The 16,146-nt window shown below is 39.2% G+C and overlaps 1 protein-coding gene across 1 annotated transcript in view; it reads left to right on the top strand.

The window, feature by feature from the left end:
- LOC110155725 (uncharacterized) overlaps positions 1-16,146 on the top strand; it is a 54,566-nt gene that overhangs the window by 14,029 nt on the left and 24,391 nt on the right. Inside the window, exons 6-8 of the mRNA XM_055151373.1 lie at positions 6,184-6,369; positions 8,920-9,049; positions 12,590-12,785. Coding sequence (XP_055007348.1) covers positions 6,184-6,369; positions 8,920-9,049; positions 12,590-12,785 — 512 coding nt within the window. The remainder of the gene's footprint in view (positions 1-6,183; positions 6,370-8,919; positions 9,050-12,589; positions 12,786-16,146) is intronic.

Raw genomic sequence — 16,146 nt, 5'->3', positions numbered from 1 at the left:
GGGTTTCAGATGACATCACAACGTAAAGGTCCAATATTACGCAAACCTGACTCAACTCCGGGCTTGTTTTTGATGAAGTAACAGCAGTATAACTTGACTTAAAGCTCACCGTGTTATGACGCTGTTACCTCGATTTCTGGCAGAGATCGAGCTCGATGAGAGGCGTCACCGCTCCTTCATTTAAGTGAAACAAGTGCAAATTTAATGAAATGTACAAATTCATTCCAAACTTTATTAATGGTGGATTTCTCTTGAAATACTGGTCCCATCAGCAAAAAGTACTCAGCTCTTTATGCCCGTGTATGTTTTGGTTTAGTTTAGTTTAGTTTATTTATTGAGACAGGGACAGTGCGCAATATACATTGACCTTAACAGGAGATGCTTTGTACCAGGTTGTAGCACCAGTGCTAATTTCCACCTGTCGTCCCTGGGCAGGATTTGTATTTAACTGACCTTGGATATCAGCTGTTCTTCCTGGAGACCTGTGTAGCATGTTTTGGGTTGGTGGGGGAAACCGGAGCCCCCGGAGGAAACCCATCCAGACACGGGGAGAAACATGCAAACTCCACACAGAAAGACCCAGGTGACCTGGGGATCAAAAACTGGAACCTTCTTGCTGTGAGGCATGAGTGCTAGCCACTCAGCCAACATGGACAGGACATACCTGAAAAATTGCAGTTTTGTGGACTAACATGTCCTTTTCTTTTATAGCGATGTGTTTACTTTTGCGCCTTAGAATGTAATTGTTAAACTCCATGACAAGAAACAGGAAGCTGTGATAAACTTTGTTCAGTTGACACCATAAAACTGTAAGAAAAAAAAAAAAAAAATTTATCTTTTATTTTATTTTATTTTTATTATAGATCCATGGTCGACACTGCAGCAGAATGTCCGGGGCAAATAAACCGGAGAGAATAAAATATCAAAATGAAATTAGGCATTTTGATTGGTGTTATTTGAAATAAACTTTAAATCAAATATTGGAAATATAAAGGTCAAAATCAGTTTTTTGTTGACACTAAAACAGAATAATGAAATAACAAACTGTTTTCCCATTTTATTTATTTATTTATTTATTTCTTAATTGAATCACAGATCCTCTACAATGACATTCTTTTTTTTTTTTTTTTTTTTATTAAACAAATTTTAAGACTCAAATTCACAGGCAATTTATAAAAGGAAAAAGGAAAGAATACAGTGACATCTAGACGAAGGAAACCGGGTATTTTATCAGTTTTCTCAGAGTTACTATCACCAACAAATCATCATGCGCATGTTTCCAAACGTCTTCCAGCTTTCTGGTAAAAAAACAAAACAAAAACAAACAACTAAATCTAAATTTGTAAGTACTACATAACATCACACAGAACTTCCCTGAATTTAGCGGGGTGTGGGGGCGGAGTCTGAAGTGTATGGATACCTGTTGGACCAAACACCCGGACCCTCACCCTGCGATTCTGGTTGGAGTTTAGCTGTTTAGTCCCACTTCAACTCAAAAAAATCACATTGGTTTAACCCAGCAGTGCAGCGTCACCTCCTGATCCTCCTGAGCTCGCAGGGAAATGTCAGCATCCATTACCAGGTGCTAATGGTGCTAATGATGCTAATGAAGCTAACAGGTGTGAAAGAGCGAGAGCTGTTTGATTCTCAGCGCTAACAGCGAACAGAACGAGAGCAGGTGGAGGAGCGACTATTCAGCTCACAGCAGCCTATTAAAGAAACCGTATGTAATAAAGATTTCAAATTTCATCAAAGGGCCCATATTACACTTTTCTGATCTATGTTGTAATGTTTCCTCCTCACAAACAGACCTGGAGTTGTGTTTTGTTTCATTTGCACATGTTTGACACACAAATCCTGCAAATTTAGGCTGAGTTCTTCTCTCAAACGGAAAACGTGGTAATACAGAAAGTGTTTTTAATATTAATAATTAGTCTAAGTCACTTCATACTGCAGCCTGAAGTGACCCAAATCTGATTTTTTTTCATCTCTACGTTCCTGTATCAGATCTTTTAATGACAGTCTGAACGACACAGATCCGATTTTTTTTTCAAATGTGACCCAGGCCACTTGGATATGTGCTCCTAAAATCGATACATATCTGATCTCTTGACATGTGACTTCAGTCTGAACGGCCAGGTCGTCAAGATTCTGTGCAATGCTCCTCCCACAAGTCTGCATCACCCAAGCTCCCACATGACAATTCTATATAAATATACTAAAACATCATGCAGAACTGTACACAACAACTTGACAAACCTGATGCGATGTGCAGTAGTTTCATTAGCAGGATAGATATGCTGATTGTAATGTGAAAGTATGTAAATGTGTGTAATGGAATAAATGTAAGGTAGAGCTGTTTAACTAGCCTGATTCATCAGCAGTCTGACCTCACAGTGTTAGGATTCGTTTGCTTGACAGTAGGCGGGTAGTTTTTTTATTTACCGTATTTTCCTGGCTATTAGACACGCTCTTAAGCCTCCAACCCCATCAAAAAATGACTACATGCCACATCCCACAATCCAGAGCGCCCTATACACGTATCCAACTCAGGTGTCCCAGCACGACTTCAGTAAACTACAAAGCCGCACCACCCACAGCGCACGCAAACACGGACAGAGCAGACAGTGACCGCACAGCGAAACACACCCACAGCCACACTCATTACTCCACACGGACGAGGAATGGAACGGAGGAACGAACCGAAAAAGTGAGTCCAATGTGCCACTTCTAGACACAACTGAACAACTGAGTCACTGCGAACACGCCGACAATCCGTTGGTCCCAGACAGCACCTCCCTACACGCCACAACTGAACAAAGCCCAGAGTCACCGTGAACGCGCCAAACAAAGTCCCACTGACCCATCCAACTGTTGTGTTTCGTTTAAAGTCCGGTGCAGTTTATTTGTGAAAAAAGTTCGAAAATAGACCATTTAATGACAGCGTGCCTTAATCCAGAGCACCTAAGAGCCCGGAAAATACGGTAACCAATCGCTGCTATTTGGTCACGGTGTATGTAATGCACCACTAACGGGCCTAACTGGTATATTAAGATTTTCCCAAATTCAGTAGGAAGAAGGGCAAAAATGTCTTTCCCCTTGATAAAATTCGCCAAACATTCTCTTTATTCCGGCTTTAAATCCTCAATCTCGGGAATCGTTGCCAACACAGAATATATGGCTCTTCGCTGATTGGCTGGTGCCCGAACTCACACTTCCAAGGTTCTTGCAAATCATCTAGTGTATTCCGATTCCTGACCTAGTCACCGGAGAGAAATGAAATTGAGCGGAGGCACTAGGTGGCGCCATTCCAGGTAGAGCAGTGACAAATCCACCAGAAACAAGCAGCCCCAACAAAAACGTTACGCAGCGCACAAAATGTTCTGGTCAGAGTAGTTTTCAGAGCCCATACTTTTACTTCTACTTGAGTAATATTTTAATGAAGTAGCAGTACTCTTACATGAATAAAATTTGTGGTTCCTTTTCCCACTGTGAGTCTAAAGTGACAAAAGCTTTATTTATTCTCCTTCAGATATGATTTAGTTGTTCCAATTTGTGTTTGAAAATACCAGAGTTTGTGTATTTATTTAATGTTTTGTCCCTTCAATTACATAACTTCAAATTATAGGCTAAATCAGATGTCTTAGACATTTTTTTTTGTATAATTACAATGAGTTTCCCCAAACTTTTTACTAAAGTCATTTCTTGGACCACTGCTTCTTCTACTTCTTCTATATTATAACTTCAGTATTATTTTGAAGTAACAGTGAGTACATTATTTGGCTTCTCTACATTCAGGCGTTCAGCCATGTTTATCAGAACCTCCTGCTGTTTGCCAAAAATGTTGTTCAGGCTGGAACAAAACCTGAACGACAGACATAAATGATTGACAGTTTTTAAAATCACAATGTTGTAATTCTTTGCGCACAGACCCCAGCAGGAGGCCAGGAACACAAAAACAAAAATGCTAATATGTGACTCCATTTGAAGGTCATATATTACGCAAAACTGACTTTTGTGAGCGTTAAGTCATGTTTTAAACCTCAAAAACAGACCTAGAGTTGTGTTTGTTTCATTCACACATGTTTGAGTAACACTTTATTATTAGTCTGTCTACAATAGTGTAATATGAGCCCTTTAAAGAGACTCTACACTATTTAAATTTCATGTAATAAAGTGAAATGTGTCTTACTCGAGTAGATATATTGTATAAGCAGCTCTTAGGATCAAACTGCGACCTCTGTGTACTGTCTGTATCTAATTATAAAGCTTTTATATTGTCTGTAAACAAGGGTGACCAGATTTTCAAAATAAAAAACTGGGACACCCTTGGTTTGTGGAGGCTGGTAATAATAAAATGGTAAAACAAGTGTGTCATTAAGGAAAATTGAGTCAGTATAGTCACATTTTCTTGTAGCGTTTCTGTATTTTACCTAAAGAAATGACCATTTTTACCTCTATGTACTGTTGGCAGGGATCGGATTGGTCAAAAATAGGAACACATTGGACATTTCTTGTATAAAACTGGGACAAATCACTGGTTTTGGATGAATCTGCTGGTACAGAGGACACAGGGCTCAAAACTGTGACTGTCCCGGGTAAACAAAGACGTCTGGTCACTCTAACGATGGCAAAACTCCACTCTGGTGTTTGAAAGTTGTGAAATGTGCTCACAAACTCATCGTGATGAATAATTTGGATGCTCCGAATGCATAAGAAAAGTGAGGAATACTTTTTAGACCATTGCAAATATTTAAAAATGATCGTGAACGTTACATTTACTTGAGCAACTTTTTTTATGAAATTGTTCTTTCCAGCTGCATACTTTGACTCTTACTTGAGTAACATTTGAAGACACATTTATTGAAGTAGCAGTAGTCTTACTCGAGTAAAAGTTGTGCTTTCTCTTCCCACTGTGAGTAAATCTACAAAAGTGACAAAAGCTTTATGTGACAATATGAAATGATTTGAACATTTGTGTTTCTTGCAGCTCCTTCAGATACGATTTAGTTTGTCTCATTGTTGTGTCTGTCCTTTTCCTTTGACAATATCAGATTTTGTGACTTATTTAATGTTTTGTCCTTTCAATTACATTAACATCAAATCATAAATCATGAATCAATCTGACAGTTTACGTTATTTTCTAGGGAGCCCGCCTGATGACCTGAGCAAAAAAGATATTAAATTGTGGTTTCAAAATTACTATTTTGTTCCCACAATATGTAAATCGTTCCCACACTTTAGCTAAGTTCCCATGTTTTAGATTTTCTTGTTAATTTAGAGCCACAAACACCAAACCAAGAAAAACTACACCGTGTCATTAGTGGATTATAAATATATACACGCCGCAAGAGCCGAGCCGATCGCCATGATTACACCAGGACTACGCCAGAACTGGACCAGGATTAAACCAGAACTAAACCAGGACTGAACGTACGCTGTGCAATTAGCAGATTGACGGAGAAATAGTAATTTGAGGCCATGATTTACTTTTTTTTTGTAGTTTCCTCATCACAAACAGACCTGGAGTTGTGTTTCATTCACACATGTTTAACACACAAACCCTGAATATTTAGGCTTTAGGTTATTATCTCTAATCAAAAACTCTCTTTTCCACCTTGTGATGTCATGTGGTAATACAGGAAGTGCTCCACAGCGTTTTTAGACTCCATACACCTTCACTAGAATCATTTGGATCATTTCAGGAATTGCCAATCTCTACTGAACTAAAAGTAAAACAAACTGTTGACTTGAAAACTTCCACTTCATGACATCATATGGTGGAGCAGAGCAGTTTGGGCTTTGGAAACGTAAACAAACTAATAAAGCAGGATTATTCAAACATGTGTGAAGGAAACAAAACACAACTCCAGATTTTTTTTTTTTTTTTGAGGAGGTAACAACATTATAACATGGATTAAAGCTCACAACAGTCAATTTTGCATAATATCGGACCTTTAACTTCAAATTATAGTCGCTTATGTCTCTACAGTTACTCTTTAAGTTACTCTTCCCTTGTACTTGGACCACTACTTTGTACTTTTACTTAAGTTGAGTAATATTATTTTGAAGTAACACAACTCTCGGCTGCTCTACCACTTCTCTAAATGAACTAGTTGTTTTTTTCAAGTCACTAAAATCCCGCTGTTGCTTTCCTGACCGGAGATCGTGTTTGTGTTTCAGCTCCCCATCCTGGCCTCTTCGGTGGTCAGCCTGTACTTCCTGGAGCTGACGGACATCTTCGAGCCGGTGCATTCTGGGTACTCGTGCAGTGACCGCAGCCTGTCCCTGCCCTACGTGGAGCCCAAGCAGGAGGTGTGCCCGCTGCCCCTGCTCTTCAGCCTGGCCTTCGCCGCACCCACCGTCACCGTGAGTACCATCTGTGTATATGTCCACATGAATTTACATCACACTGTTTTCTGATCGATGTTATAATTTTGTTTCCTCATCACAAACCTGGAGTTGTGTTTTGTTTCATTCACACATGTTCAACACACAAAACCTCTAAATTTAAGCTGAGATCTTCTCCCAAACAGAATATGTAGCAGGGCTGGCATCACCTAGTGCCTCCGCTCAATTTCATTTCTCTCCAGCAACTAGGTCAGGAATCAGAATACACTTGACAGTTCGCAAAAACCCCCAAAGTGCGTGTTTGAACATCAGCCAATCAGTGAAGAGCCATATATTCTGTGTTGACAACGATTCCCAAGATCGAGGATTTAAAGCTTAATGTTCAGTTAATTTTATCGAGGGGAAAGACGTTATTGCCCTTCTTCCTACAGGATTTGGGAAAAAACTAATATACCAGTTAGCCCCGTTTGCGGTGCATTACATACGTCATGACCAAACAGCAGCGATTGTTTAAATGAAAAAAGTACCCACCTACCGTCGAGCGAACGAATTCTAATGCTGTGAGGTCTGACAGTTTTTACGAAGTGAAACGGGCTGATGAATCAAGTTAGCAATTTCGAGCCTCTCCTCACAGTTTACAGCTTTTTTTGTTGTTTTGTTGGTCACAGAGCAGAGATATGTCTGTACTCACCGCTAGGGGTGTCCAAAAATATCAAAAAACTATAGATATATTGTATATCGTTTATTGTGATGATACAGTATCGATATTGTGGGCTGCTGTATTGACATATTGCCAAGAGTATTTCTGGTATATTTTACAAAATTATTTTATTACAGCACTGCAGTTTTGTTGCTTGTTCAAAGGAAGGAAATTCGTTTATGTGACACATTTGACATTTTTACTGTTTCTATGAGTAAAATGTTTGTGTTTCATATGAACTTTGCACAAGAAATGGTTTAACAAAGACTTCTAGTATCACAGCCATGATTTAGCCATTTGATTTTATTGAACTGTATCAAATCAATTCGAAAGTGCACAGTATCGAGATATGTATCGTATCGTGGCCTATGTATCGAGATATGTATCATATCAGCAACTTCTTAATGATACCCAGCCCTACTCACCGCACACGTGCAGAATTTCTCATGTGTTTTCAGATGCGGCGTCTCGTTCCACTTCAGTAAACCCCAATCAAACACGCTCAGAGAAAATAATGGAGGCAGCAATTTTCCCACGCGTCAAAGCGTCCCTGTGTGCGTTGGCCTTTACTGATAACAACTATAATGCTGATTGATTCTTAATTACAAAAACATTTTACTTGATGACCAGTTTTTGTGTTATAAGTTGGAGTTTAGGTTCTGAAGACCAGAGGTGGAAAAAGTACTGAAAAATTGTAATTAAGTCAAAGTATCTCTACTTTGCTTAATTCCTACTCAAGTAAAAGTAAAAGTAACCATCTGAAAATCTACTCAAGTAAAAGTAAAAATCTATAAATCTACTTAAGTAAATGTAAAATTCTAAAAATCTACTCAAGTAAAGGTAAAAAAGTACTTCATTTAAAATGTAATTTGAGTAAAAGTTACTTAGTTACTTTGAATTATTTGATTGAGTATTTGATCCTTGTAAAGAAGGATGAGTCATAAATCTAATCCAGCACAAATTGTTTTAATCAACTTTTAGGTGCTACAGTGCAAACTTTGTACATTTTAAAGACAACTGAGCTTAACACTTATTAAGACTGAGCTCTTCCTTCTTTTTATAGAACTTTAAAAAACTTGGAACTTTAACTGCAAAACAAATTTAACAAATAATAATAATAATAATAATAATAAAATAACAATTTAACAAATTTCTAATTATATGGTCCAACTCACAACACTACTATAAAAAAGAAGAAGATAATTAAACCAAAATCACAGTATGCAAAACGATGCCCAGATGCACACTGACTGCTGATACAAGAAATGAAAAAGTACCATGCCATGACGACCTCTGTCTCTGGCTCGGTACCAGCCGTCATCCAAGTTGAGCCAAGATAGACTGAAGGTTCTGTACAACGACAGTGTTCAGTCAATCAGATTTTACACAGTAACGAGGATGGGCTCCAATGTAATGAAGTAAAATACTTGGGTCAAAATGTACTCAAGTAAAAGTAAAATTACCTATTTCAAAAACTACTTAAAAAATTACAAATTAGTCATAAAAACTACTCAGTTACAGTAACATGAGTAAATGTAATTCATTACTTTCCACCCTTCCTCAGGACAATTATACAATCACAACGCAGAACGAGCGTCACATCAGTGTTAAAACCTAAAGGCTGTCTCATATCATCTAAATCCTCGCTACCTAAACCCAGCGCCTGCAGCCAGTCGTGAATCAGAGCTTTTCTAAGATTTCACATGAGCCATAGCCTATTCATATACCAGGAATGAGACAAACTTGTGTGCCATCCATATTAAACTGACATGACCAATTTTGCCTTTAAGCTTCTTTGTACCAGAATGTGAAACATGTCGACAGCTGACCTCTCTCTGTGTGTGTGTGTTGTGTGTTGGTTTGTGCAGATCCTGATCGGAGAGGCCATCTTGTACTGTTACCTGTCCCGAAGGTCCTCCTCCGCTCACACTGAGGCCAACATCAACGCTGCGGGCTGCAACTTCAACTCTTACATCCGACGAGCTGTGCGCTTCATCGGTGAGAACACTGAAGTCACACTCACACACACTCACACTCTCTCTCTTTCACACACACAATGTACCACAACTTTATTAATAAATAAAACTCATTATACAATAAAAGAAGAAGTAAATATTTTGTTATTTTAGCCACATTGCTTGCAGATAACACTATTATCAGATTGAAAGCATTAAAATGGCGACAAATGCAGCAAAATCTCTTTAAGAAGGGGATTAGGAACGTAATTAGCCTATCATCCCAAAATGTTTCAGCCTGTGTATTTATTTATTTAGGCTAATTATCAGCCTAAATAGCTCAATAACAGATGATTCACTCAGCTTTCATTATTCACATGTTTTAATACCTGTGACACATAAAAACATTTCTCCCTCTGGAGCCTGTTCCCTGTGAGCAGGACACTTGGCTCTGCTTCGGAGTCTGGACGACGGTTAAAAGCAACTTTGAAGCAGCTTCCAACAGCATTTGACAATATACTGACAATATCTTCATATCATGTTATCAAAACAAACACTTTTGGATACTGGGCTAAATTTACTGCTGTGAACGAGTCCGGTTCTTGCCAATGTGTTCATAACTAATGCTGATTCAACAACAGCCAAAGACACAAAACCAATGTCTTCACTGCGTTCTTCCACATCCTGAGCAATAGCAAAGGAGAAATTTGTCCAGTTGACAGATTGAATTTCTCCTTTGCCATGGATTCTACTTGGACCACTGAGGGATTCTATGCACAACCTGAGCAATAGTCACACTTCTGAAATCACAGTTTAGATGTTTGAGTCAAGTTGAACGTGTTATTTAGGGTGGCCAAACGTCCGTTTTCCCCGGACATGTCTGTTTCCACATCCTGTCCTGGTCGTCCGGGCTTTTTTTAATAAAGTGATGCAAATGTCTGGGGTTTCATTACCTTTCATTGTGCACTCAGAAGGAGCGAGCAGACACAAACAGTCGGTCAGCCTGCAACATGCCGAAGCGCAAATACACATTTAACGATGACTTGTACAAGAAATTCCCCGCTTTCCCTCCCGGTCGAGACAAGTGGGAGGCCATGTGCACAATGTACAAAGCAGGCTCATATGTTTCGGTGTCCAGTGGCGATGCCAGGGACATCAAAGCTCACCAGAACACCGAAAAACATTCAAAAGCTTTCCCAGGTGAGAGTAACTCAACGTCAATGATGAGGCCCCACCTCCCACCCCCGTACGGTGTCCTGGTTTTGACAAATGGAAATACGGTCACCCTAGTGTTATTCATTCAAATAAAAAAATATACATGTCTCCGAGACCATGCCATGTGAAAGAGAGAGGCATATGGGATTTATTTTAGTTGTACGATCCAGCAACCCAAAGTGTGATAACATATTCTAAATTGGATATCAAAGGTGCTATATCACTCGTGAACTTTAAGACATGTTAGAATGTTGTTCAAATGTTCAAAAACATACCTGGAGTTGTGTTTTGGTTCATGGATTATTAGGCTGTTTGCTTCCACAAAACTCAAAATGCTCTTGTGATGTCGTGTAGAGGTGGTTTTTAAATCAACAACTACTTTTACTTTCAGTTCAGTAGAGATTTGCAGTTCCAGGGCTGAAATTATCCAAATGATTCTAGTAAAGGTGTATGGAGTCCAAAAACACAATGGAGCATTTCATCACATCAGATCTTTGAGAGAAGAACTCAGCCTAAATATGCAGGGTTTGTGTGTTAAACATGTGAATGAAACAAATCATATCACCAAAAGTCTCAAAATAATATCAAGAGCTGTCACATTGGAGGGTGTCCCAAAAAATCTGACATAATTTTAAATGCAATTATCTTGAAAACTAGTAAGGCTTCATTCAGACTGCAGCCTAAACTGACCTGTATCCCTTTTTTTCTCATTTTTTCATGACAGTCTGAACGACACAGATATGATTTTTTCAAATGCGGTCCACGCCACTTGGATATGTGCTCCTAAAATCAATACATATCCGATTTTTTGACATGTGACTTTACTCTGAATGGCCAGGTCCCATTCATCCCACCTACATGTCACAAATGTACACAAATGTTCTTCTTGTCATATGAAAATTGTATCTGAACTCTGTGTGAGTGAAGCAGTGAAGCACAGAGCAATCCCACCACTCTTGGCTCTGACTCTGCACCCACACATTCCTTTCTTCTCCTTCTCAATCTCTTCCTTAAAACAAATAATCTGTACATGTTCTGGCTCCGGTACGACAGCAACTTTAAAATCTCCAGGTGCTCAATGCCAGCACTCATGTTTAGGCGACTTCCATAAACACTGAGCACACCTGCTGCGTGTGACGTTGTTGTGTCCTCCAGTGCACATGCGGGACACTTTTGGAGCATTTAAAGTTCACACTACAGTCACATTTAATTGGAAATGTGAACGATCTCGAAAAAAAATAAATAAAAAATCAGATTTCACCAAATTGAGCATTAAGCCCTGCAGTCTTAATTTAACCTAAGTCTAGCTCAATGATGATGTTGATGTTGGTCTACCAGATCCTTTAATCCTGTATAAGCAGCCTTTCTCTTAAATTTTTTGGTACCAAGTCCAAATTTGTTTACCTGTTGGTGCAGTTTTTCCAAATTTTGCATTGAAGCTGCACAGTCACACTTGTGTGACTGTGTGCGAGCAGATTCTAAAACGCAAAATGACTTCTCTTTCAGAGTGAATGGCTCAACCTGAAAACAGAATAAAAATAAAACAACAAATATGACATTTTAATCTGTTTCTATTAGGCATGTAACAACAACCGAAATATCGTGATATCGTATTGTCAAAATTCTCACAATAATATCGTGGACCATCACAATATATCGAATTACAAGTCTCTTTGCTTAAATTAAGAGTTATGGTGCAGTAATAGCTAAAAAATAACTACATAGACCATGATCCTTTGTAGACTACATGAAGAAATAACAGATTTAAGCACTTTTAAGTCTTAGTTCTTTGGATTAAGTCTTGTCAAGGCATTTTAAGAGGAAAAAAATAGCATATTAGCCTCCACAAAATATCACAATAAATATCGTACTGTGAGGGTCATACTGTGACAATATCATATCGTGAGACTTGGATATCGTTACACCCCTATTTTCTATACATTCTCTAAAAAAATTTTGGTTGTTTCAACAAGAATTGAAAAAAAATATTGTCCTGCAAAATGTTTCAATAGTTTAGCAACAGCTATAGTAGCAACAGATAATAAATATAAGGAACTACATTTCCCATGATTCATTTCAACGCAGACAACATGAAGAAATATGTTTTTTTCTTTAATTCTTGGGATTATGACAGTAATGATTCTCACAAAAGTTGTGTCAAGGAAAAAATAGCCTATCTACAATAATATTTGCCTCTCCAAAATATCGCAATAAATATCATGATAATATCGTACTGTGAGATTTGGATATCGTTACATCCCTAATTTAAACATAGACCAGAAAACAGAGTAAAATGGGCTCTTTACTTTAATCTTCTGCCGCTTATTCCACAAAGTGAGACTGATGGGATTGTCTTTTCTCTGCTCAGGCGTGCACATCTTCGGCCTGTGTGTGACGGCTCTGATCACGGACATCCTGCAGCTCTCCACAGGACTGCATGCCCCCTACTGGCTGGAGGTGTGCAAGCCCAACCTGACCCAGCTGAACATGAGCAGCTGCGAGGAGGGCTTCATCCTGGAGGACATCTGCTCGGGACAGGACCAGGGGCTCATCACCGCGGGGAGGTACGCCAGTCACACACGGACAGAAAATATATGGGACAAAAGTGGGTTTTCGTGGGTTTGCTGTAGCTGAATGTTTTGTTTCTCGGTCTTAGTTTAGTCCTGGCTTAGTACTGTTTTAGTCCTGGTTAATTAATATGTGTTCTGTGTTAAAAGATGCTTGTGAATGGTAATGTTTGGTTTAGGCCTGGTTTAGTCCTGGTTATGTCCTGGTTAAATCCTGGTTTAGACCTGTGTATAGTCCTAGTTTAGTCCTATACACAGGACCTGGTTTAGATCTCACGGAAGCCCTGGTTTAGACCTGTTTAACCCTAGTTTAGACCTGGTTTAGTCCCAGTTTAGTCCTAGTTTATACATGTATACAATCCAGAGTCTGCCTGGTTTGGTTCCAATTTAAACCAGGTTAAGTCCTAGTTTATCCCTGTATACAAACCAGACTCTCTCCTAGTTTATTCCTGGTTTAGACCTGGTTAAGTCCTAGTTTATCCCTGTATACAATCCTTACTCTGTCCTGGTTTAGTCCTCGTTTAGTCATGGTTTAGACCTGGTTTAGACCTGGTTAAGTCCTGGTTCATCCCTCTTCACAATCCTGACTCTGCCTAGTCTAGTCCTGGTTGAATCCCGGTTTAGATCTGGTTAAGTCCTAGTTTATTCCTGTATACAATCCTGACTCAGTCCTGGTTTAGGCTTAGCTCAGCCCTGGCTCAGTTCTGGCTCAGATCTGGCTCTGTCCTGGCTCAGTCCTGGCTCAGCCCTGGCTCTGTCCTGGCTCAGTCCTGGCTCAGTCCTGGCTCAGATCTGGCTCAGTCCTGGTTCAGTCCTGGCTCAGTTCTGTTCCAGTCCTGGTTCAAACCTGGCTCAGACCTGGCTCAGACCTGGCCCAGCCCTGGCTCAGTCCTGGTTCAGCCCTGGCTCAGTCCTGGCTCAGTCCTGGCTCAGTCCTGGCCCAGCCCTGGTCCAGCCCTGGTCCAGCTCTGATCCAGCCCTGGCTCAGACCTGGCTCAGATCTGGCTCAGCCCTTGTTCAGTCCTGGCTCAGTCCTGGTTCAGCCCTGGTTCAGTCCTGGCTCAGTCCTGGTTCAGTCCTGGCTCAGTCCTGGTTCAGTCCTAGCTCAGCCCTGGCCCAGCCCTGGTCCAGTCCTGGTTCAGTCCTGGTTCATTCCCTTGTATCCGGTGGATGCGTGTGGGTGGTAATGTCTAGTTTGAACACTGCGGTGGTAATTCTGTGTGGTTGTCATAGAAACGCAGAGCTGAATAAGAGGCCTTGTAGTCGCTGCCCGCTGAGGTCGCACACACACAAACACACACACAAACGCACAAACACACACACAGAAACACAAAAACACACTCACACTCAACATGGCCGCCCCTAGAAAGTCTCTATTCAAACAAAACACTAAGGATGAAAACACAACATTACAGATTTCATAACAGATTTTACTGTCTAGACTTACAGCTACAAAATAATCAGAATTATACACAATAATATTGAAACGACTTTACACCACTGACACAATAACCCCAGAAAATAGAATAATACCAGTGAAACATATTGTAAATCGTAAATTGTAAATGATTGTAAGTGTAAATCGAAGCTTCAGAGTGAAATCGTATCTCTGTGTTGGAATGCATTATGATTTGAAAGTAGGGATGTAACAATAACCGAAATATCGTGATATCTTATCATCAAAGTTCTCACAATAATATTGTAGACCATCACAATATATCGAATTACAAGTGTCTTTGCTTAAATTAAGAGTTATGGTGCAGCAATAGCTAAAAAAGACAGAGGGAACTACATAGACCATGATCCTTTGCTCCATTTCAGTGCAGTCTACAAGAAGAAATAACAGTTCTAAGCACTTTTAAGTCGTAGTTCTTTGGATTAAGTCTTGTCAAGGCATTTTAAGAGGAAAAAGAAGCATATTCACAGTTTTGTTTGTTTGCCTCCACAAAATATCGCAATAAATATCATACCATGAGATGTATATCATGACAATATCGTACTGAGAGATTTTGGATATTTTACCGTGAGCTTCATACCGTGACAATATTTTATCATGAGACTTGGATATCATTACACCCCTATTTGAAAGCTATAGAGGTCAGGAATGAATTATGCTTTAAATTTAGTTTGTTTTAATTTATGTTTTGTCTCTTATGCAGTAAGTCGTAAATCAGACATGTCAAACTCAGACCCGGGGGAAAAATTTGGCCGGCGATATAATTATTGGCCCGTGAGATCATATCAAATATGTATTAGAGCTGGCCTGCTGGCCAGATAGACTATAGAGAGATTATTTATTTAAAATGTTGTTATTATTTTATATTAGGCTTGCTCTGGATTCAATGTTTAAGCAAAACTATTATTAAACATTTATTTTAATAAGAAAAGGTTTAACATTACATATCTCGAAAGAAGAGAAAACGTGCATGAGCCAAACATAAATATTTAGTTTGGCCCATGACTTAATCCCAGTTTTTAATTTTGTCCCTCTATGAATTTGAGTTTGACACCCCTGTCATAAATGAAATTGTAAATGTAAACTTCCTGTTCATACGATGCCTTTCTTTCTTGGAATTCTGTCTCTGTTTAAAAGGTTTTGGCATTATAAGTACTTTTTACTTCAGCCTAAACCCTTTTCAGTCATGATCCATGGTGTTGTAGTTTATGTTTTGTTTTGTAGTGCTGCAAAATAACCGGGAAAAAAAAGAAAAATAGACAAAATAGATTTAAACAGCACATTTTCAGGAGCCTGTGATCAACACGAGCGTTCATGGTCCTGTTTAGGAGTTTGATTTTCAACAACAACAACACAAAAAACATAATATGAATTCCTATTCTTAATTCTACTCCAAATTCACTTCTATAAATGCCAGCCTCGGTGAGCTTCATTTGACTGGAGCCAAACACTATGCGTGACGTCACACTCCAAATTCAGATCCTCTTTATTTCTACAGCACATTTTACAAACAAAGCAGTTTCCAAAGTGCTGCTGCACAGAGATCAATAAAATTAAGACAACAAAAAGATGAATTGCTAAAATTTGATCATACCAGTCCTAAAACAACAAAACCAGTAAAATTAAATAAAAGTAAAACCATACAAATCATAAAATAGCAGTAAATAAGTAAATCCAGAGCTCCCTTTATCCACTTCTTTATACTGTAAATAGTCTGCCCTGACACTGAATCTGATGACTCTATCTGTTGAGCTGCTCTGAGATTTTTGTTCGAGCTTTTCTGAGGTTTCTTAACCAGGGTTTGTGTGCAGGATTCTGGAGAGGGGTCCCTGGGGCCTGTTTCAGTCAAACCTGGGTCAAATGCAGATGACACTTTCCCTTATGGGGCAGTAACACTCAGTT

The sequence above is a fragment of the Boleophthalmus pectinirostris genome, unplaced genomic scaffold (genome assembly GCF_026225935.1).
Source record: "Boleophthalmus pectinirostris isolate CB_2022bp ecotype Guang Dong unplaced genomic scaffold, ASM2622593v1 HiC_scaffold_16, whole genome shotgun sequence".
Classification (NCBI taxonomy): Eukaryota; Metazoa; Chordata; class Actinopteri; order Gobiiformes; family Gobiidae; genus Boleophthalmus; species Boleophthalmus pectinirostris.
Note: the sequence above shows the minus strand (reverse complement) of the source record. Positions and strands in the feature narration are given on the sequence as shown.